This window comes from Tenrec ecaudatus, chromosome 5 (assembly GCF_050624435.1).
Source record: "Tenrec ecaudatus isolate mTenEca1 chromosome 5, mTenEca1.hap1, whole genome shotgun sequence".
Classification (NCBI taxonomy): domain Eukaryota; kingdom Metazoa; phylum Chordata; class Mammalia; order Afrosoricida; family Tenrecidae; genus Tenrec; species Tenrec ecaudatus.
The window spans coordinates 165,512,153-165,534,655 of NC_134534.1; the positions used below are offsets into that span (position 1 = coordinate 165,512,153).

Consider the following 22,503-nt stretch of genomic DNA (forward strand, 5'->3'; position numbering starts at 1 on the left):
CATGCAGCATCCCAGTGTGCCAGTTTTTGGCAAACAAACAGCATACCTCTTTTGCCCCCATGTACCTTACTCACCTAACCTCATTCTGTGAGACTTCTTTTTGTTTCCGCAAATGAAGAGGGACACGAAAGGACAATGTTTTGAAGACATAGAAGAAAAGGAAAAAAAACGATGAAGGTGCTGTCAGCCATCTAAACAGATGAGTTTAAAAAATGTTTCTAAGAATGGAATCGCAGATTTGACAAATGTATTCAGTGTAATGGAGAGTACTTTGAAGGTGATACGTCGTTTTGTATAATAAGTTTAAATACATAGCTTTGATAAACAAATCCATTTGGCGGGGACAGGTGGTATCCCCTCCTATGTCAAATAGAAAGTATTCATATTTTATCTCTAATAAGTGCTACTGTAGTCACAAGTGACTTCAATGGAAATCTGATCAATTACAACTGACATCAGATCTGACCCCTACGTATAGAAAATATACCCAACATCATGTAATTTTTAGTTTACTTGACATTATAACCCCATTTTAATTCTCTTAACAACATAAAACTATGCTTTAAAATGAATTCCCTACTCATAATTAAGAAAAATGTAAATCCTTAGTAGCAAGTAATATACTAAAAATTACATATATTAATATAGCAAAAGAATAAGACAATAAAAAAGAAACCTATTGCCATCAAGTCAGTGCAGACTAATAGCCTCCCTCCATGACAAGGAAGAACTGGCCCTGTGAGGAGTTTCCACTCCCATAACTCTTTACAGGAGTAGAAAGCCACATATTTCTTCCTTGTAGCAGGTAGTAGTTCCCAACAGCCGACCTTACAGTTAGTAGACCAACGCAAACCACTACACCACCAAGGCTCTTAGTAGCAAAAATAGTATGTATATAGGAATTGTAATATATCTTATACACACACATAACCAGAATAATTCACAACACTCTGTAATACTTAAAGTTATGTGTCAACTTGTCTGGCCAAAATTCTCAGTGGCTTGGTAGTTAAGATTTAGTGTTCTCCAGGGTGTGGTCTATTTCCAATGTAAGGACACGGTGTGGAGAAGTTTGTTGCTTTTTGCTGGGTCTGGACTTTGCATCTGACTTGTTGACCTCCAGTTCTTTGGACATGAGGCAATAGCCTGCAGATTGTCAACTGATGCTAGGAGTTGCCAGCAGCCTGCCATCTTACCTGCCAACCTGAACTAATTCACCTCTGCAGCCAGAAGCTATTCATCTTTCTGCCATTATTGGGTTCATCAGCTCATTATTGGGTTCATCAGCTACGTGAATCAGGAGAAGCCTCCAGCCTGACATTCGACACAATGACTTGGAAGTGCCTGCTTCAACCACTGTGCGAGCCATTGCCGTGCTAGGAGCCCCGCTCCCTTTCTTCATTCGTTCATTATTTAAACACACACGCGTGCGCACACACACATATAATTCCTGTTGGTGTAGCGGTCACTTGCTGGACTGCTGAAAGAAAGATCAGCAGTTTGAAACCATCAGCCGCTCCTGGGGAGAAAAGGGAGATCTTCTATGTCATTAGGAGTTAATCTTGGAAATCCATGGGGCAATTCTACCCTGTCCTCTAGTCACTATGAGTCAGGATAGATAGATAGATAGATAGATAGATAGATAGATAGATAGATAGATAGATAGATAGATAGATAGATAGATAGATAGATAGATAGATAGATAGTAGATGCTCATGTATAAGCTGAGTTTTTCTAGCGCATTTTTAATGCAGTTTTGTGGTAAAATTAGGTGCCTCTGCTGATAGTAGGGTCGGCTTATACTTGAGTTTATACCATGTATCTGCTGGGTTTTCTAGAGAAACAAAATTAGTTAAGCGTAGATACATTTCACTAGTCTTACTTCTCTAGAAAACTCAGCCTAAGCACAGTCCAAGCTGAAATGAAAGAGTACCTTTTATAACGGTACCAGTATCAAACTATAGATTCTTTTTCCTCTTTTAAAAAGATTCATTTCCATCTGACCAACTGAAATTGATGTAATTGCCATTTAAGCCCCACAATTGTTTTGTCTATCAATTTTAATTTCAATGGTTACATTTAAAAGAAACATTAGAAAATATTCTTCAACCAAGTGAAAAATTATTTAACATAAATGTTCTTAATGGGACTCTGTGGTGTTAAGTAAGCTGTGCACTTGATTAACCTGGCACGCTTGTCTGGCAAAATAGTAAATTTTACAAATGAAAGAATGGAGGAATCAATGAATAAATTAACCACAGAGCTACCTATACTTCAGTCACATAAGATCTGGCTAGTAAAACCATAAGCTGTACTCATTCTCTCAAGATCCCTGCAGCATAGTGTCTCCTCTTGGTCTTCTGTGCTGCCTACACTGCACACAGTGACACAGAGAGCATGCTACATTCCATAGGAGTCGTTGATCTGCTCCTCAAGTATAAAACACCTATTGGAATCAAATGTAAAAGCTCTAACGTTAGGATGCCATTTGGAGTTCTTAAGGTAATGGTCAACATCTCAGACACTGAAAAACTAGCTTTTATCTAATGTTATCCAAAGATGCAGCGTTTCTATCACAGCATACAAATCCTGGGGGGACGGAGGGCCACTTAGGAAAAATCTGTTTCTTGACTCAAAATTTAATTCAGTGAACATTTATTGGACACGTACCACGCACCAGGCATGACAGAGGTCCCAGAAGTACCGAGACATGCATGCTGTGGCCCCTATTTCCAGGGTTTCCGTTTGGGGAGGGGCAGAAGGCACACACGGTATGCAGTTCAGAGGCTGCCTTGGTAGGGGAAGCGAAAGCTTCAAGCAGGGGTAAGGCTGGACTTGGAGGTTGAGCTCCCAGACCAGTAAAAACACTCCAAATAAAGATGTTGCTTTTAGGATACAATCTCTGACAAATGCATTCTACTATATTCCCACCTAAGTAATCCAGTGACATCAAAACAGTAATCTTTTAAAATCTCAGTGTGTATAAACGAGAGCCTGTCTACAACTGTTGCTGGGAGTCAAGTCCAACTCACAGGAGGATGCAGACTCCTAGCTTCTGAAACTGTGGGGAAATACATGTCTGTCTGTCAACGTCCCACATTATAGCAGCCCTAGAGAGCTGAGACATAAAGGATAACATGCACAGGGTGCTCGCATCTCTATAGAGAAAGGGTACAGTGATGGTGAGGTTTGATAATCACATACTTTAATCCTTTTAAATTGAAATCCCTAAAAGCAGTATGGTTTGTGCACGTAAGCCTTTTTGTCTACTGAATTTTTTAAGCATCACGGGTTTTTGTTTTTTTAAATCATTTTATTGGGGGCTCTTACAGTTCTTATTACAATCCATACATACAATTGTGTCAAGCACAATTGTGCATATGTTGCCACCATCATTTTCTTTCTTTTTAAAAAAAATCATCTTATTAGGGGTTCGTACAATTCTTATCACAATCCATATATCCATTGTGTCAAGCACGTTTGTACGTTTGTTGCCATCATCATTCTCAAAACATTTTCTTTCTACTTGAGCCCTTGGTATCAGCTCATTTTTCCCCTCCCTCCCTTACGAGCCCTTGATAATTTATATATATATATATATATATATATATAAATATATAATCATGTCTTACACTGTCTGATGTCTCCCTTTACCAACTTTTCTGTTGTCTGTCCCCCAGGGAGGGAGATACATGGAGATTACTGTGATCAGTTCCCCGTTTCTCCCCCACCTTCCCCTTACCCTCCTGGTATCACTAATCTCATTATTGGTACTGAGGGGTTTATCTGTTCTGGATTCTCTGTTTCCAGCTCTTATCTGTACACGTGTACATACTCTGGTCTAGCTGGATTTGTAAGGTTGAATTGGGATCATGGTAGTGTGTGTGGGGCGGAGGGGGGAATTAGAGAACTAGAGTGTGTTAGTCTGGGTACTTTAGAGAAACAAATCCACAGAAACTCATGTATAAGAGAGAGTTTTATATAAAGGTGAAGTGCGCATCAAGAAAACATCCCAACCCAGTGCTGCCCAGATGCACCAAGTCCAACATTAACCCATATGTCCGACACTAATCCACAAAGTCCTCCTCCATCACACAAAACATACAGTATGATGCCGACTTCAGGAGGAAAGCCAAGTCAATGAATGTGTAATTATCTCAGTGCTGGCAGGGGTCTCCACACGGCTGCTCCAGCACCCAGGGCTGCATCAGGGTAGGTCCATGAGGCTTCTCCTCAAGGATGCTTGCAGGAAATGAGCCTTGCAAACTAAAGCAGGAACTGGCTAAGGCAGCTGCACCCTAGACTGACCATCACATTAACTATTTGCACCTACCAAAGATACCATACATATTTTGCTGATCGATGACTTTTTACTCTATAGCTGTGTCAACCTAAGCATATTATGTAATTTCTTTCCATCATAGTGTCCTATCTAGAAATTGGGGAGGGCAGTAATAACAATTCTGTAGTGTTGCTGTCTAGATGAAGATGACATATACTCAGCCTGTGGCAAACTGCAGATCATGGTGAATGCTCAATTTCTGACTACTGCACATATTGAAATGGAAATCTGACAGATAGATCCATCTTTCTCTTACTCTCTAATCATCATATTCACCTGGAAAATCTATTCAATGCTCTAGCACCGAAATGGCCTAAATTCTTCAACGTCTATTGAATTTAACCTCTGCACAATGACCATCGATGGCCTTACTATTACTGCAATCACAAATACACTCACTACTAACTTGTCAAGTGATTAGGGTCCAATGACATGGTGTAATGTAAAAAATTAGCAGTTATAAAATGATGACCACATGACATTCCAAAAGAGGGTAACACCATCATTACATAACTACCAAACCCTCTTGTAACTTAACTGCTGTTATATTACATAACTGCCAACTACCATTTTAATTGTCAAACCACTAAGAATTCTGGCTTAGCCAAGTTGATACATAACCATCACACGCAGCATCATACTTGAGTACACCTCAGCACTGGCTAATGCCAGATGTACATCAGAAATCACAAAAATAGATATGTATTTTAACTATGACAATAAATGCAAAATGTAAGCTAAGGAGATAATGACGTACAGGTGCGCAAGCATTTCCAAGATCAAAACTTCCTGTTCTTGGGTTACAAGACCTCCAGGTCTCAGATCCCTCCTTTCTTCCCAGTGTCTCATTTCCCTTTAATCTGCATTCTACCTAGACTCCCTTGTTAATCACCTCAATTAGTGCTTATTTACAGCATGCTCACAGTCTATCTGCCATTCCATTACACTGGCTTGGCAAAGCCCCAATCTTTAGAAGGTCGCCTCACCTTCTTCCTCTTCCATCGGAGTTACAAGTAACTTCAACTAGAGAGAGTGCCTAACATTGTGGGTTTGCGCCACTTTCATCACCTGGGTGCTTTCTGGGTTGTCCTTCTTCCTTCCCGTTCTCTGCAACTCTCGTTTCTTCAGGGACCTGGATCAACTAGTTATCAACTCCTCTCCTCTCATATCTTCAATTGTTCTCACTTCTGTTTTTCCCCCATGCCAAGATGGCTGAAACAAAATTGTAAGGTTATTCTTGACTTTAGTCTTGGCCAAAAAAGTAATAAAAGCAGAAGCTAGAGGCTTCTGTTAATAAAAGATGGGGCAGCTGTTGTTACAGGTGCTTGATAAAGTGCAACAAGGAGATGGGCTAACATCTTATCCAATGAAGTTGATAGTTACCTACCGAGTTTGTTAAGTGCCTTGGAGTCCATTTCAACTCAAGGCAACACTAGTACAATAGACTGAAACACTGCCCAGTTAAGTCCGTCCTCAAAATCGTCTGTGTCATCATTGCAGGTCAACCCACTTTGCCCAGGCACAAACTCTGTATTCATTAACCCCCTATTTACCAAGCCTGATGTCCTTCTCTCAGGATTGGTCTTCTCCAGATAACATGTCCAAAGTACATGAGACAAAGTGGCTCCATCCTTGTTTCTAAGTAGAATTCTGGCTATATTTCTACCGAGACACGTGTGTTTGTTCTTTGGGAAGTCCATTGTACTTCAACATTCCTCTCCAGCACCATAAGTCAAATGTGTTGGTTCTTCTTTGGTCTTCCTTATTCAATATCCAGCCTTCACATGCATATGATACCATGGATTGAGTCAGGTACAACTTAGTCCTTGAGTCAGGTACAACTTAGTCCTCCAAGTAATATCCTGGCTTTTCAACACTTTCAAGAGGGACTGTGAAGCAGACTTACTCAGTGCAGTGCTTTTTTTTTTTTTTACTTCTGCTTCCATGAGCATCGAGTGTGGATCCAAGCAATGCAAAATCCTTGAAAATTTCAATCTTTTCTCCATTTCTCATGTTGCCTATTGGTCCAGTTGTGAGGATTTCAGTCTTTACATTAAGTTATAATCTATTGGATCATAACTATGAATAGTTGCAGTGACTAGATATCCTTGTATGTAGATAAATATTATCCTATCACCGACAGTGTTGTACTTCAAGTTAGACCTTGAAATATACTTTTTGATGATGAATTTAACACCTATACTATTGAATCTGTCACTCCTAGCACAGTAAAAAAGATTTTAGGTAATTGTGTGATTCAAAATGGCTAATACTAGTCCATTTTCGCTCTCTGATACCTAGGATATCAATCTTCTTTAAAATCATTTTATTGGGGACTCATACAACTCTTATAATAATCCATACATTCATTGTCAAGCACACTTGTACATTTGTTGCCATCGTCATTCTCAAAACATTTGATTTCTGCTTGAGCCCTTGGTATCAGTTAATTTTCCCCTCCCTCCTCACTCTCTCACAAACCCTTGATAATTTATACATTATTTAGTCATATCTTACACTGTCCAACATCTCCCTTCACCCACTTTTCTGTTGTCCATCCCCCAAGGAGGATGTTATCTGTAGATTCTTGTAATTGGTTCCCCCTTTCCACCCCATCCTCCCTCCACCCTCCCAATATCGCCACTCTTACCACTGGTCCTGAAGGAATCATCTATCTTGTATTCCCTGTGTTTCTGGTTATTTGTGATTGTGTGATTCAAAATGGCCAATGTACATCCTCTGGTTTAGCCAGATTTGTAAGGTAGAATTGGGACCCTGAGAGTGGGGGGAGGAAGCATTTAGGAACTAGAGGAAAGTTGTATGTTTCATTGTTGCTACACTGCACCTTGACTGGCTCATCTCCTCTCCGCTATCCAGTTGCCTACAGATAGGTCTTGTGTCCCCAGTCTGTACTCCCCCTCATTTACAATGATTTAAAATATTGTTCTTTGATGCCTGATAAATAATCCCTTTGGCACCTCGTGATTACACAGGCTAGTATGCTTCTTCCATGTGGGTTTTCTTGCTTCTGAGCTAGATAGCCGCTTTCTTACCTTCAAGCCTTTAAGACCCCAGACACTGTATCTTTTGATAGCTGGGCACCATCAGTTTTCTTCACCACATTTACTTATGCACCCATTTGTCTTCAACAATTGTTTCAGGAAGGTGGGCACACAGTGATATGATTTTTTTGTTCTTTGATGCCAGATAACTGATAGGATATCAATCTTTATGAGATCCATTTAATTTTTGATGACTTCCAATTTTCTTACTCAAACTTGTACATACCATATTTGAATTATCAATAGTTGTTTGCAGCTTTCTTCTCATTTTGAATTGTGCCCCATCAGTAAATGGAGCTCAAAGTTTTGAGAAGGTAACCTTTTTTAAAAAATCATTTTATTGGGGGCTCATACAAGTCTTATCACTATCCATACATACATCCATTGTATCGAGTGCATATGTACATTTGTTGCCATCATCAGTCTCTAAACATTAGCCTTCCACTTGAGCCCTTAATATAAGCTGCTCGTTTTCTCCCTCCCTCCCTACTCCCCCCTACCTCATGAACCCTTCGTAATTCATAAATTGTTATTATTTTGTCATATGTCATATGTCACACTGTCCAATGTCTCCCCCAACCCTCTTCTCTGCTGGAGATTCTTGTAATCAGTTCCCCCTTTCTATCCCACGTTCCCTCCACCCTCCAGGCATTGCCACTCTCACCACTGGTCCTGGAGGAATCATCTGCCCTGGATTCCCTGTGTTTCCAGTTCCTATCTGTACCAGTGTACATCCTCTGGTCTAGCCAGATTTGTAAGGTAGAATTGGGATCATGATAGTGGGGCGAGGGGTATTTAATAATTAGAGGAAAGTTGTATGTTTTGAGAAGGTAACTTATCAAGCACTTTCTGAGTGCCTTCTGACTTGTTGGGTTCATGTTCTTCTACTATCTCTGACAATGTTCTACTGCTATTCATGAAGTTTTCATTATCTAACAATGCTCTGCTGCTTTCCATAAGGTTTTCAGTAGTTAATTCTTCAGAGGTGGACTACTTATTTCTTTTTCATAGTCTTAGTATAGAAGCTTGGCTGACACCTGTTCATTTTGATGATCCTGCTAGTATATGAAATACCAGTGAGAGATTCCAGCATCATAGTAACCCATAAGCCCCTATAGTATGATAAACTGATAGACAAGTGGGGGCTTCAACAAATAAACAAACAAACAAAAAACACCTCACTGCCATCAAGTCAATGCTGCCTTATAGTGACCCTAACAAGACAAGGTAGAACTGGCTCTGTGAGTTTCTGAGACTGTAACTGTTTATAGGCAGACATCACAGTCTTCCTCCGTCAAAGCAGCTAGTGGTTTCAAACTGCTGACCTTGCAGATTGTAGCTGAACACACAACCACTACACCACCAGCACTCACTTCAACAAACGGTGGTGGCAAAATTGGATTTTCACTCGCAAAACAGTGAGACAGGATGCATAGCTCACTCAAAATGGATTAAAGATCTAAATGTAAAGCCAGCACCATAAAAATCATCAATGAAAAAAAAAAGGGACAAACTTAAGGGCCCTAATATGTAGCATAAACACACTATAAAACAATGAAAAGCCTATAGTACAAGACAAAATAGGTGATTGGCACTTCTTAAAAATGCAACAGGAGCCCTGGTGGTTGTACTGTGTGGTGGCACTTCCTCAAACTGCTGGGAGTAGAAATACCCTGACTCAGCAATTGCAAAACAGAAATAAAGAGCATTTCACAACAGAAGTGTGCACATGTATGTTCATCTTAGCAGTCGCCACAATAGCAAGAGGACGGCAATAGCCTAATGTCCATCAGTGGAAGAATGGATGAAAAAACCCTTTGGTATATACACACAATGGAATACTTAAGCACTGTTAAAGAAAAATGATGAAACTGTGAAGTACTTTATAATATGGATAGATTTGGAGGACATCGTGCTGAATGAAGTTAGTCCATTACAAAAGGCAAATACAGTATGAGACCACTGAGATTTAAAAAAAAGTCAAGAAAAAGTTTTCATACAATAAGAAAACAGACTGAGAGTTAGCATGGGTGAGGCAAAGGTAGGGAAGGGGAAGCAATAGGTTAGAGGTATGTATGGCATATGTGCTATAAGAGGAAGATGGGGGAAAGAGGGACTTGGGGGAGAACAGAGCAAGCCTTTGTGAAGTATGGTAAGTTAAGATGTTGAATGCAAAAATAATAATGTTATTAAATCCTTACCTAACTCATTATAAAAAGTTCATTTTAAAAATTGCTACTAAAAGAAATTACAAACTGCTCATACGGGCAAGGCTTTATACCAAACAAAATATGTTTGAACCTATTTCTATGATCAGTTAATGGCTGCAGATACATTCTTTCAGTATTCCTTAATTTCAAGATGTCTTTTAAAAAGAAGAAAGAAAAGTTAAACAACGGTTTCCAAAGGGAATCTGCAGAGTTCGTTACATTCGAGGCACAATTATCAACTCAGGATAGCAAACTGTTGTTTTTTTTATTTCAAAAGGGTAATCTTGATAGATTTCCTCAGAAGACATAGGAAGATTCTGGGAGCTAGTTATAGACAATTCTAAAGAATTTGAAAACTGTACTAGTGAGAATAAAACCAAGGAAGTTGTACTGAATTTTCCCCATCACAAAGCTCTTGTTCATTTTTGAAGGACAGGAAGTGTTGTCTACTAGAATTTTTTTCCCTATCTTAAAATATAGATGAACCTTTATTCAGGACACACATGCACTATTTTATCTTCCTTTCGAGTGGAAAAATTTGAACTCTAATTCTCATGTAAGCATATAAAAGGAAAAGAAAACAATTACATATGTACAATATAAATACATATATAGATGATTCCAAAAGGTCACAAAGTAGAAATAAAACATAACTCATTTTTATTATATTTTAAGTCCTCTCATATGCATACATATACATGTATCTTTAACCCATATGATATACAGATATATTTGTTTTCATATGTATATATGAAAAGAAACCTTACTTTCTGCTGATTTGTCACACTTGCTTACCATGCCTACCTACCACACTTACTGCTAAGCGTGGTAAAGAAAAATACTTTTTTCCAATATATCAAGTATATACATAGAAAACATATATATATATATTTGTTGTTGTTGTTATTGTTAGGTGCCATTGAGTCAGCTATTACTCATAATGACCCTATGCACAATAGAAAATACTGCATGGTCCTGGCCCACCTCACAATTGTTCTTGTGCCTGAGCCCATGGATACAGCCATTGTGTCAATTTATCTCATTGAGGGCCTTCCTCTTTTTTCCCTGCCATGTACTTTATCAGGCATGATGTCCGCTTCCAGGGACTGGCCTCTCTTGACTATATGTCCAAAGTATGAAAGATGAAGTCTTGTCATCCTTGCCACTGAGGAGTATTCCTGACTTATCACACTTGCTTACCATGCCTACCTACCACACTTACTGCTAAGTGTGGTAAAGGTGCTTCCTCCCCACTTCCCCCTCCACTATCATGATCCCAATTCTACTTTGCAAGTCTGGCTGGACCAGAGGATGTACACTGGTGCAGATGGGAACCAGAAAAGCAAGGAATCCAGGGCAGATGATCCCTTCAGGACCAGTTGTATGAGTGGCAATACTGGAAACGTGGAGGGGGGTGGGTTGGAAGGGGGAAACCGATTTCAAGGATCTACATGTGACCTCCTCCCTGGGGCACAGACAACAGAGAAGTGGGTGAAGGGAGACGTGAGACAGGGCAAGATATGACAAAATAATAATTCATAAATTATCAAGGGCTCATGAGGGAGGGGGAGCAGGGAGGGAGGGGAGAAAATGAGAACCTGATGCCAGGGGCTTAAGTGGAGAGCAAATGTTTTGAGAATGATGAGGGCAATGAATGTATAAATGTGCTTTGCACAGTTGATGTATGTATGGATAGTGATAAGAGTAGTATGAGCACCTAATAAAATGATTTTTTTAAAAAGAAAATGAAGACTAAAGTATACCTGACTCAGGAATTCTCCTATGCATCATATGCAAGTGAAAATTTGACACTGAATAAGGAAACCAGAAATAAAATCAATGTATTTCAATTATGGTGCTGGAGAAGAATATTGAAAGTGCTGTAGACTGCTAGAAAGACAAACTGATCTGTTTTAGAAGAAGTAAGGGTCATTATGGGTCATAGATGACTCAATGGCACCTAACAATAACAACAACAAAAATATATATATATATGCTTTCACATATATTCTATATATATGTCTACTAGAATTTCATTGGGAAATCTTTACCCCATCTACTCTACAACCCTGATCTTGCCCCTTAAGATTTCTTTTCTAGGAAACAGAGGAAAGAACTAGGAGGCAAAAGACACTGATAGAGGTATAAACATAGGCATGTACATAAGTAAATTTATTAATATGTAACAAATTGGGATATAGGTCTATGTACATATATTGATAGGTTAAGTATTAACAAATATTGGGCCTCTACTCAATTACTCCCTCGACACAAGAATACTTTCTCCTAATAACCTGGCATTCTGTGATGCTCACCTTCCTTACATGATCACTAAAGACAAAATAGGTGCAAAAGCTAATGTAGTGAAGAAAGCTGATGGTGCCCTACTACTAAATGATATTGCATCTGGGATGTTAATGGCTTAAAGTCAAGCGGCCATCTAGCAGGGAAGCAACAAAGCCCACACGGAAGAAGCACACCAACCTGTGTGATCACAAACTGTCAATGGGATCAGGTATTAGGCATCAGAAGACCCAAAACAACCAACCTTTTCCATGCAAATGATGGCGGTTGGAGAAACGACCCAAAGCCCACCTGTAGTTAATTGTACATCCCCTCACAGAATGGTCACAAGGAAGAGATGAGCCAGCCAGGATTAAAAAAACACACAACATTCCTCTAGTTCTTACTGCTTCCACCCCCACCAACCCCCATTCCCACACACACTATCATGACCCCAGCTCTACCTTACAAATCCGGCTAGACCGTAACAGGTACAGATAAGAGCTCTCAACACAGAAAATCCAAACAGATAAACCCATCAGGACCAATAATGAGTGATATCATGAAGGTAAAGGGAAGAGAGGGGGAACCGATCACAATGATCAATGTACATCCCCTCCAGGGAAACGAACAAGAATGTGGGTGAAGGGAGACAGCAGACAGTGTAAACTATGAAAATAATGTATGAATTATCAAGGGTTCACAAAGGTAGAGGGGGGGGAAGAGGAGCTGATACCAAGGGTTCAAGTAGAAAGAGCATGTTTTGTAAATGATGGCAACATATGTACAAATATGCTTGACACAATGGATGTATGGAATGTTTAAGAGCTATATGAGCCCCCAATAAAATGATAAATAAATAAATATTTCTTTTTTATCACAAAACTCAAATATTTAAAATGAGTGCATCCTCGAGGATGCCAAAACTGACCTGGTGGAAATCGAAGATCGCAGAATTCCTCAAAAAATGAACCCACAGTGCTGAGAACCACAGTGAATCCCGGTCCTCAACGCAATCAGATCTCAATGCAAAATATCAGAAAAATTTTGCATCGGAGCTCAAACAAACCATTAGAATCTGACCCAACCCAGATGATTTTTATAAAAAGCAATTCGTGTTTTGGTCACTCGGCTTTAGTTGGCATTGTTAGTATGTTTTGTTTAAACCTTTTGCAGCTGTGTTCCATGCATTTTACTATAATTTTCTTAAGTTTTGTGAGGCTTTTATTGTTTTTAAATATAAAACATGGGTTGTGAGAAAGAGTGTTTTTAAAAGACTCATCATGATAAGGAACCGGTTAACCGTGTTATCGATATTGATGATAATTGAGTAAACCCTTTTAGAAAACAGTTAAGAAACACCAACAGCAGACCACATTAGCCAGATTTTTTTTTTATTTTTATTTTTTAGAGAAAGCCAGGTTCTTGTGATAAAAGGCAAAGAAGGGGGGAAACTCCTGAAAAGCAGCTGCCAGTTGATTTTAGGGAAGGGGCTTCCCCTTCCAGTGACTCTCTCTCTCTCCACACCTCCTCTCCACATCTGTGTCTGCAGCTCCAGATCCTCATCAATCTCACGGTATGGTCCATACTGTATTTGTTAAAAACTTTTTTATTGTTGTGTTTATTTAAATTCTGTTATTTAACTCTGAATTTATTTACTTTGAAATTTCTATGTAATGTTTTGTATAAAAAGGCAAGGTTAGGGTAAAAACTTGGTGGTCGAGAACAAATTAATCCGTTTTCAGTTATTTCTTATGGAAAAAATTGATTCGGAACTCAACTGCATCGCATCTCAACACACCTTTTAGAATGGATTACCGTCAAGGTCCAGGGGTCTACTGTATCAACCTAGATGGAAGATGTATCAAGCTGCAATAATGCAAATTTTGATATTTTTGTTTAATACAGGTTTCTATGATTCTATTGCAATATTTTGTCAACTTGTAAATACCACCTGAAAAACATAATAAACTTAAATTCATTAATTTAAACAAATGATTTTTCAGCAAATGTCAGAAATTTAAAAATCATTGAAAGTTTACAATCGTGAATTCTGGATTCCTGAGAAGCAACATTCAAAGCCTTATTAAACCAACCTCAAGCCTCCCCCTCCCCCAAAGTCTCTACAAACAGATAGTCACCTGAGCCACTTTCAGAGATGAAGTTCCCACGACAATCTGCATCGTTTTAGGAAATGCTCTTCCACAGACATGGCATTAATCATCAACTTCTCCACTGATGGGGATGTGGAGGAAAGCTCTGAAACTTTTTTTTGAAATAAGTATGGGTAAAGGGACAAAACCCAAAGACCATCACACTATAGTGAGAAATGTTTGTAAAGATTCCAAGTTTTTATTACAATGGTTCCAGGTAGTATCTTATCCACCACTCACCAACAACAAACCAGTATCTTCTGTAAACAATTCCAGAAAGTTCAAACAAGAAAACAAACAAAAAAGTTATCTGTAATAATTCTTACACAATACTGTTTAGTGTTTACACTTCATGTGACTCCAAATACAATATAATCATTTTCTAGCAAACATGGCAAAATAAGGTTTTTTTTGCCTATAAGCATGAAAACAAGCCGCACAGTTTAGAACTTCATGTTACAATACTCCATGACATCAATATCTACTCGTGCTTATAACCAGCCAATTGTACCAAAGATCATAAAATACAAAATGATAGGAAATATAAATATCAGTTTGTATTTCAAGTTTATAACATTTTATTTACAAAAATAGAATAAAAGGGCTTACACCCCATATTTATTTTCTAGAGAAGATCTTTTACTGTTTTCTAGTGTTTCTCTTCTTAACAATTTTTAAAGTGATACCTGAATTCCTTCAGAAGGATATTTATCAGCTAGCAGTTCTGATAGAAAGGAGGAGATAAAATTGGAGAATAAGAAGGGAGAGAAATAAATACACATGAGCAGTTGCTACAGAAATGGATTGCAGAGATGGCCTGGGGAACTCATGCAGGTGAAGTACAACATGCCCCTTGGACATGACACCAAGTGCCAGTTATGTGCAGGATGAAGGTCGTCTGGTTCTGAAGGTCACTTTCAGCACTACCATGCCACTCAGAGGACTGTCTGCAGGTGAGCACTAGGACATGACTCCAAAGACAGGATTATGACGGCAAATGCTGGGGCCACACTCCTCGTAGTCTCTCTTGGTGTGGCACACTTGAAAGAACTCCGGCTAAGAAAAAAGAGAAATTAGAAGAAATGTGTAAACATTATAGAAAGAAAATAAAATTAAACAAACTATTAAAAGAAACTAAGCTTATTGAAAACCTACTTTTTCTTTCTTCAGACTTGAGGTAGAATTTGACTTCTTCAATTGAGTGGACAAACAGAATTTCCTTTATTTCTTTTTCAAAGGATATGTAGTTGTGTTGTCAGTGAAGACTTACTGACACCGCAGTATCCATTTGATAATTTCTGTGCAAGTTAGTCAGTGGCATCACTTGTATGCTCCATAAAATATGAACATCTTCATTATTTCTGCCATCATTGTTGTTTTCAATAATCTACTTTCCCTGCCTCCTTAATCATTTTTGCATTAAAGTAATTATTGGCTATTTGTTCTCATACAGGGAGCATAATACATATATGTGATAGTCATTATTTTGGGTTCCAGGGCCATTCTCAACCAGTCTTCTAGGTCTGTTTTGTTGTTGTTACTTTTTAATTAGGAATTTGAGTTTCTGATGTATATTTTTATTCCATTCTATAAGGGTCCATCTATGATGGGCCTGACTAAAATGGTCACCATCCAGCTCTTCTGGTCTCAGACGAGGCCATGGTTTGTGTAGCCTACTTACATTGGAGACTTTTTTTTCCCTTTGAATCTTTGGTTCTTCTTTCTCTTTTGTTCCATACAAGTATCTTAAATGTCCACTCACAAGCTTTTAAAACTCCAGATACTACTCATTAAATTGGAATGTCAAACATAACTTTATGATCCATGAGGGTAAGTCAAAGATTATATCTACAGGGGTTCCAATTCACATACCAGTGTGTTCTAAACAAAACCTCTTGAAACATTTCTCTGCAGCCACTGGATGGCTGCAGACCAGTTCTCAGTTCTCGTGTTCCTCTTGGCCTCATTTGGGTGCCTTCACAAAAGGGCCCATCAAAACAGGTACTTTGGACGAGGATCTGCTGGGCCAGTTAAATTCAAGCCAGAAGTCAGATCTGAAGGCTATGGCAGCTGTTTTGTGAAATTCTGTGGTACGGATGAATCAGTTGGTATGGCTCCTCTATCCAGATGACTGGGTGGGAACATGAAAACAAGGTATATGGGACTCCAATGGTCAGTTCTGCATTCTACTCAGTATAAAGTGAGCAATCTCAGAACCAGAAATGGACATTGCAGAATGACCAAGAATGAAGAGCCATAAGCAGTGTGTCCTTGGGATCCTGAGATCCCTGTGCAGAGACAAGGCAACAGAGGCAGCAGCACTGAGAGCATGGGACAGAGCAGACCCTCGAAACAGTCTCGAGTACCTGTAGGTAGAAGACTGTCTTGAAGAATGGGGTGCCTTTGGGCATTTATCAACACTACAGGAGTTTGTTAACACTTGCCTGAGAAAGGCAGAAGTCAAGGAATTATGTAGCTGAAAAGCTGGGAATCAGAACAAGATGTGCCTGTTAGTATGGCTGAGAAAAAAGCACTACAGACAAAAGAATTGTCTCCCTAACATTTCTGATCCTGAATTGTAACCTGTTTACTTCCTTAACAGGATCCATCATCATGAGTATGATTGAGTTCTGTGTGGCCATATGCAATGGATTATTAAACCCAGCAGGAAACAACAATGATGAAGGAGAAATAGTTGATGGCAGAATAAGGTAAAGAAGGTTGGAGGCTGGAGGCCTCACAGAAACTGCCGTTAGGCAGATGTAGAGCTAGGTTCCCTTTCCCAGTCCTATAGCTGGAGCAGGTCAGGTGTGACCTCCATGACATTCTTGCAGATTCCAAAGGAGTAATCTTGATAGCTTTTCCTAAAGGACACAAGATGATCATGGGGCTGAGGATGAAGAAATTTTTAAGAAAATTGAGATGTCCATCAGTGAGAAAAAAAAAAAAACAAGGAAAACTCAACTAAGGAACTGCTTTCCAAAACAGTAGTGAATCAGCTCATTCTTGAAGGGAAGAAGGGCTGTCCTGTGAGAATTTAATTGGGAAAACAGACCTCATCCACTCTAAAGCCTTCGTCTCGCCCTGCAGACTTCTTTTTGTTCCCCCAATACAAAATGTGTTTTTAAAGGAGCCCCTTGAGGATGCCAGACAAAACTACCATTTCAACATAGTATAAACTGAGGAACAAATAATTCTTTGGACAAGTGGTGGAGAGTTAAAAGTAATGCCTGCAGAAGTGTACAGACCTAGAGGGAGGCTATGTTCAGAAACAATAGCTTCACATTTTAATGGTTTTCAAGAAGTTTCTATGATTTCATAGCAAAATTTTTTACTTACCCTCATATATATACACAAATATATTTTGGTCATTTTTGCTGTTCTTTCAAACTTATATATGCCGTGTCATTATCAACAGGTTCTTTTTGGTGTATATTTTTTAATAATTTCACTTAATTTGGTCCATCTGTGTGTACTTTACCTGCATTTGGTGTTGCTTTTCCTATCACCAAAAATAACAAGTGCTTACTATCCAGAGAGTAAATTCCTTTCCCAAGCCTACTGCTAGTAATCACTAATAAACATTAGTGTCTGTATGTTTCCTTGTTCATGTCATTTCATAAAAGTGAGAACATGTAATATTTGTTAGTTTTTAATGTGGAATTGACTAATTTCACCCAACATGGTATCTCCCAGGTTCATCCACGCTCCAAAGTGTTACAGGAACTCTCTCTCTGCATCACTGAACAGGATGCCACTGAGAGTACACTGCTTTCTTCTTTGTAAAACGTCATTCACGATTTATTTAGGGCCAACTACAGACTTGGAACAACATGTTAGCTACTGACAAATGTGAAGGGAAAAATAAGAAAAACTAAGAATAGGCACTGGAATTAATAAGCAATCTAAGATTGTCTACATTATTTTTGGATTTCACTTAGCCACTCTATCTGTAACCACTCAGCAGCAAGAACAACTGTGAATTAGTTATGCAATTTAAATCTCTTTTTTGCAACTTAAAATATTGTTAAAATCTTTTTTATATTTTACAGAATTAAATATGGAGGAGTTTCGCATGTACACACTATTTAATCTTCCTAAGGTGATAGTCACTGAAACTCAATAGGAAACGCCACAGAGGTGAAAATAGAGAACATACAAAAGACTTACAGTTGAAGCAAGCATTGAGCCTCCAAACCACACGGCATAGCGCTGCATATGATGTGTTATCACCTGAACTGCCACAGGTTTAGGCTGGAAAATAAAATCACTTGTGTTTAGTTCAAGCAGAAATAACAAATTCCTGTTCTAATCTTTCAACTGGCATGAACGTGATTTTCTTCCAAGTGCAAGAAACATCTTAATGACAAAATAATCTTTTTGACTACTGAGTGACACAGCTGTCTCTTAAAGCAATGCTTCTCAGCCTCTGCTGTTGCAATACCTCCCTCTTGGTCCTTGACCACAGGTTCAGGGGACCACGCAGTCGGCTCAAGGAAAGGCTACTTGCCTAATACTGTATGTATTTTCTCCCACCTATCCTACTTACTGAATGCCAACACTATTTAGATACCTGAGTAAAATCACCAGCTTGTTAACAATTATATCTTAGAGAAAGACACTCTAACTCCTTGCTAATATTAGTCATTTTAGTTTAATAGGGACATTTCTAAAGGACATTAAAGTTCTTCACTGTAAATCAATCCCATCTCGCAGGACACTGGTCATTACACTACATGGCTGAGCTCTTATAATACAAAAGAAAATTGCTGGCAAATGTGGGTCAGTGAGAGCATAAAATTGTTGTTGCTGCATCACTAGCTATATTAGTCTTAACTACATGCTTGGAGTGGATGCAGGCAACAAAACCCTGAATATAATTTCAGTATGGCTAAGAACACAGTTCACGTTTCTATTTCCTGCTCCAGACTCGTCCCTCCGACAAGGTGATACAGAGAGTGCTGTGTGACTCCAGAGCAGAAGTTCCCTTCATGAGGAGATCCCCTTTCAGGTACCCTACCATCATTCTTTTTTTTTAAAATATCATTTTATTGGGGGCTCATACAGCTCTTATCACAATCCATCCATCCATCCATTGGGTCAAGCACATTTGTACGTTTGTTGCCCATCATCATTTTCAAAACATTTTTTTCTACTTGAACCCTTGTATCAGCTCATTTTCCCCCCGCCTTCCTTACCCTCCCTCCTTCATGAACCCTTGATAATTTATAAATTATGATTACTTTTTCATGCCTTATACTGACTGATGTCTCCCTTCACCCATTTTTCTGTTGTCTGTCCCCTAGGGAGGGGGTTCTATGTAGATCATTGTGATCGGGTCTTCCTTTCTCCCCCCACCTGTCCCTTATCCTCCTGGTATGGTTATTCTCATTATTGGTCCTGAGGGGTTTATCTGTCCTGGATTCCCTGTGTTTCCAGCTGTTATCTGTACCAGTGTACATGCTCTGGTCTAGCCAGATCCCTACCTTTATTCTACCACCGCTAAGCTCTTCACTAAGTTTTAATCTGGCATCCACCACTCTTTTTAAGTCTCTCTGTAGTCGACGTCCAAAATCCCTGAACATTGTTGAACCTCCTGAAAGAACGACATTCTGAAAAACACAAAAAAAGAGGGTTTTCTGTTGATGAAATCTTCTAATCACATTTCCCTGTAAACTTCTCTACAACAAAATCCCTTAATTCCATTTTCCCTGCAAGCATCTTGAAACCCATTCATATGTTCAATTAATTCCTGTGACTATCACACTTTATTCTATACAAAAACATACCAAATGCTATCCAAAACATTTACATCAAATTTTTTCTGTGCCAAAAATTCTCACAAGTTCTTCCTCTCAGAACTTCTCTTCAATTAAAGCCAGTGAAGACTTCTGACAATTCTCTTTTGTGTTCCCTCCTACCATGGCAACCTTCACACAGATTGTACAACCAAATCCAATTGTATCCGACAAACTGACTTTCTCAGTTATTCTATCTTTCATCTAAACTCAAATTGGCAGTGGGTCTTAGAAGATGTTTACCCCACCTTCCAATTCCTGTGGAACCTTTGCAGCAGGATGATCCTGGGAAGAAAGGAACATACCGACTGCAGAGTGTCCTCCAAGAATTCACCACGCTAGTAAGTTAGGTTGAGGTCGCATTTCAGTAGGGTGTGCCCTAATCCACTAAGACTGGTTTCCTGGTAAGAAGAGAAGATTTTGGACATAGAAACACAAATATATAAAGAAAATAATCACAAGGAGATGGGGACAGTAATTAGAACCAAGGAATGTCTAGGCTACCAGAAGGTACAAGAGAAAAAGTCTTTCAGTGGAAACATAGCCCTGCCAACACCTTGACTACAATCTTCCAGATTTCAGCATTATGGGAGAATAACATGCTGCTCTTTAAGGTACCCTAGGGTACCTTACTATAGGCAACATTCTGAATTACCTGGAGAAGTTTTTGGTTTTTTTTTCACATGAAACCTACTTCCTGCTTGGGGTCCTTCCATCAGGCCAATAGTCATAGAAGTGGCATATCAGAAGCTTGTGTGTGGAAGAGGAGGAAGGGGGAGGCCACCTTCAGTGTCCTATCAGATTTGCATGAGATATGAAAAATTTATTCTTTCAAGCTTTAGGATACTATGTAGGATATGAAAGTGAAATTAAATATACCATGATTATCATGGATTGAATTGCATGTCCCCTTGCAACGTGTGTAGAGTTGGCTTTAAAACCAAACCAGACTCACTGTCATCAAGTTGATGTCGACTCACAGTGACCCTACAGGACAGGGTAGAACTGCCCCTGGGTTTCCAAGACTAAAACTGTTTAACAGAGCAGAAGGCACTGAGAAAAAAAATTCTGTTTGCCAGAGCCTACAAATGCTACGAGCTTATCAAGTCTCTGCCCAGAGCTGACAGTGAGAGACAGCCTTCCCCTGGTGCTGGTGCCACGAGTCTGGGCTTCTCACTTCGTCATAAACTCAGAGGAAAATTTCTGTATGCCAAAGGCATTCACTTGTGACATATTGCTGCCATAGCACTAAATATCTAAAACAATGATTAAACTTTCTTAGAGAAGGTATCATTAGAGAAAGAGTACATAAGAAAAACAAATAGGAGAGTAAGTGTAAAAAAGTGATTGTTATAAAACCACAGAAACTTTTATTAAACAAAAGTATCAATATGCAAAGCTATTATTTCTCAACACAGCCTCCATCTACGTCTATACAGTTCTGAAAGTGGTGTGATTTTTGTTTGCTTTTTACATTATAGTTTCTATTATGACAATTTCTGAATAGTTTTATTGGAATATATTTCACATGCCACATATTTAAATAGTTCAATCATATCAATAAGAGCTGCACAAACATCTCCACAATCAACCTCAGGACATTCACGTCCCTCTTAGCCCCACTGTCACCAGCTCCCCTCTGCTGAGTGCCATGCCACTCAGGAAGCTCTCCACACCTCTACCCATCCTGGATTTCACAGATAGAAAACAAAGGACAGAACAACGCAACAAATAAGCAAACAACAACGAAAACCCACTGTACTCTGTATGATAGCAAAGCAAGTCACATCCCTGGCCTGTGGGCAGAGGGACTCACTGGCGATGTAATCCAGATGTGGGTCCTGCACAGGAATTTGACCCCCACTATTATCCACAGCCTTCTGAAAACTGGCTGTTCATAATGTATGATCTGATATATTCTCTCCTTGGGATCTGGATTTTGTCATTCACAGTCCGTGGGTCACACAGATTGGTGTGCTTACTGAAGGTGGCATTTCTAGCGCTGGCCTTTTCTCGAAGAAGTCTATGTTTTTCCATTTAGACATCAAAGCATCAGTTTTGGCACCCTCAGGGGATTCAAATTGTGTTCCTCTTACATGTTCTTTAAAGTATGGGGAACAAAATGAACTCTGAAGGAACAAGATCAAAACTGTAGGATAGATGAGGTAAGGTTTCCCAACAAAATTCTCCCAGGACAGCCCTGGCCACCCCTAAAGAAGCAGGTGCATTGTGGTGGTGGGAAATTACTCCTTGGCACAACTTTCCTGCCACTTTTATCTCACCAAGGCAGTTCTGATTCTCTTTTTTTAAATCACTTTATTGGGGGTTCTTATATTCTAACAATCCATAAATCAATTTTGTATATATGTTGCCACCATCATTTTCTTTCTTTTTATAAATCATTTTATTAGGGGCTTGTACAACTCTTACCACAATCCATCCATCCATCCATCCATGTCAAGCACATTTGTACATTTGTTGCCATCATCATTCTCAAAACATTTTCTTTCTACTTGAGCCCTTGGTATAAGCTCATTTTTCCCCTCCCTTCCCCTCCCCCCTCATGAACCCTTGATAATTTTTAAGTATTAATTTTTCTTGTCTTATACTGTCTGATATCTCCTTCACCCACTTTTCTGTTGTCTATCCCCCAGG

The 22,503-nt window shown here is 39.1% G+C and overlaps 1 protein-coding gene across 3 annotated transcripts in view; it reads right to left on the reverse strand.

The window, feature by feature from the left end:
- Positions 1 to 14,227: 14,227 nt before the first annotated feature.
- The window catches only part of ACTR3B (actin related protein 3B), a 106,101-nt gene continuing 97,825 nt past the window's right edge, over positions 14,228 to 22,503 (reverse strand). For all 3 annotated transcript variants that reach the window (XM_075550188.1, XM_075550190.1, XM_075550189.1), the window contains exons 10-12: positions 19,537 to 19,662; positions 18,221 to 18,304; positions 14,228 to 15,106 (exon numbers count right to left, since the gene is read on the reverse strand). In XM_075550188.1, coding sequence (XP_075406303.1) covers positions 15,011 to 15,106; positions 18,221 to 18,304; positions 19,537 to 19,662 — 306 coding nt within the window. In that variant the 3' untranslated portion in view covers positions 14,228 to 15,010. The remainder of the gene's footprint in view (positions 15,107 to 18,220; positions 18,305 to 19,536; positions 19,663 to 22,503) is intronic.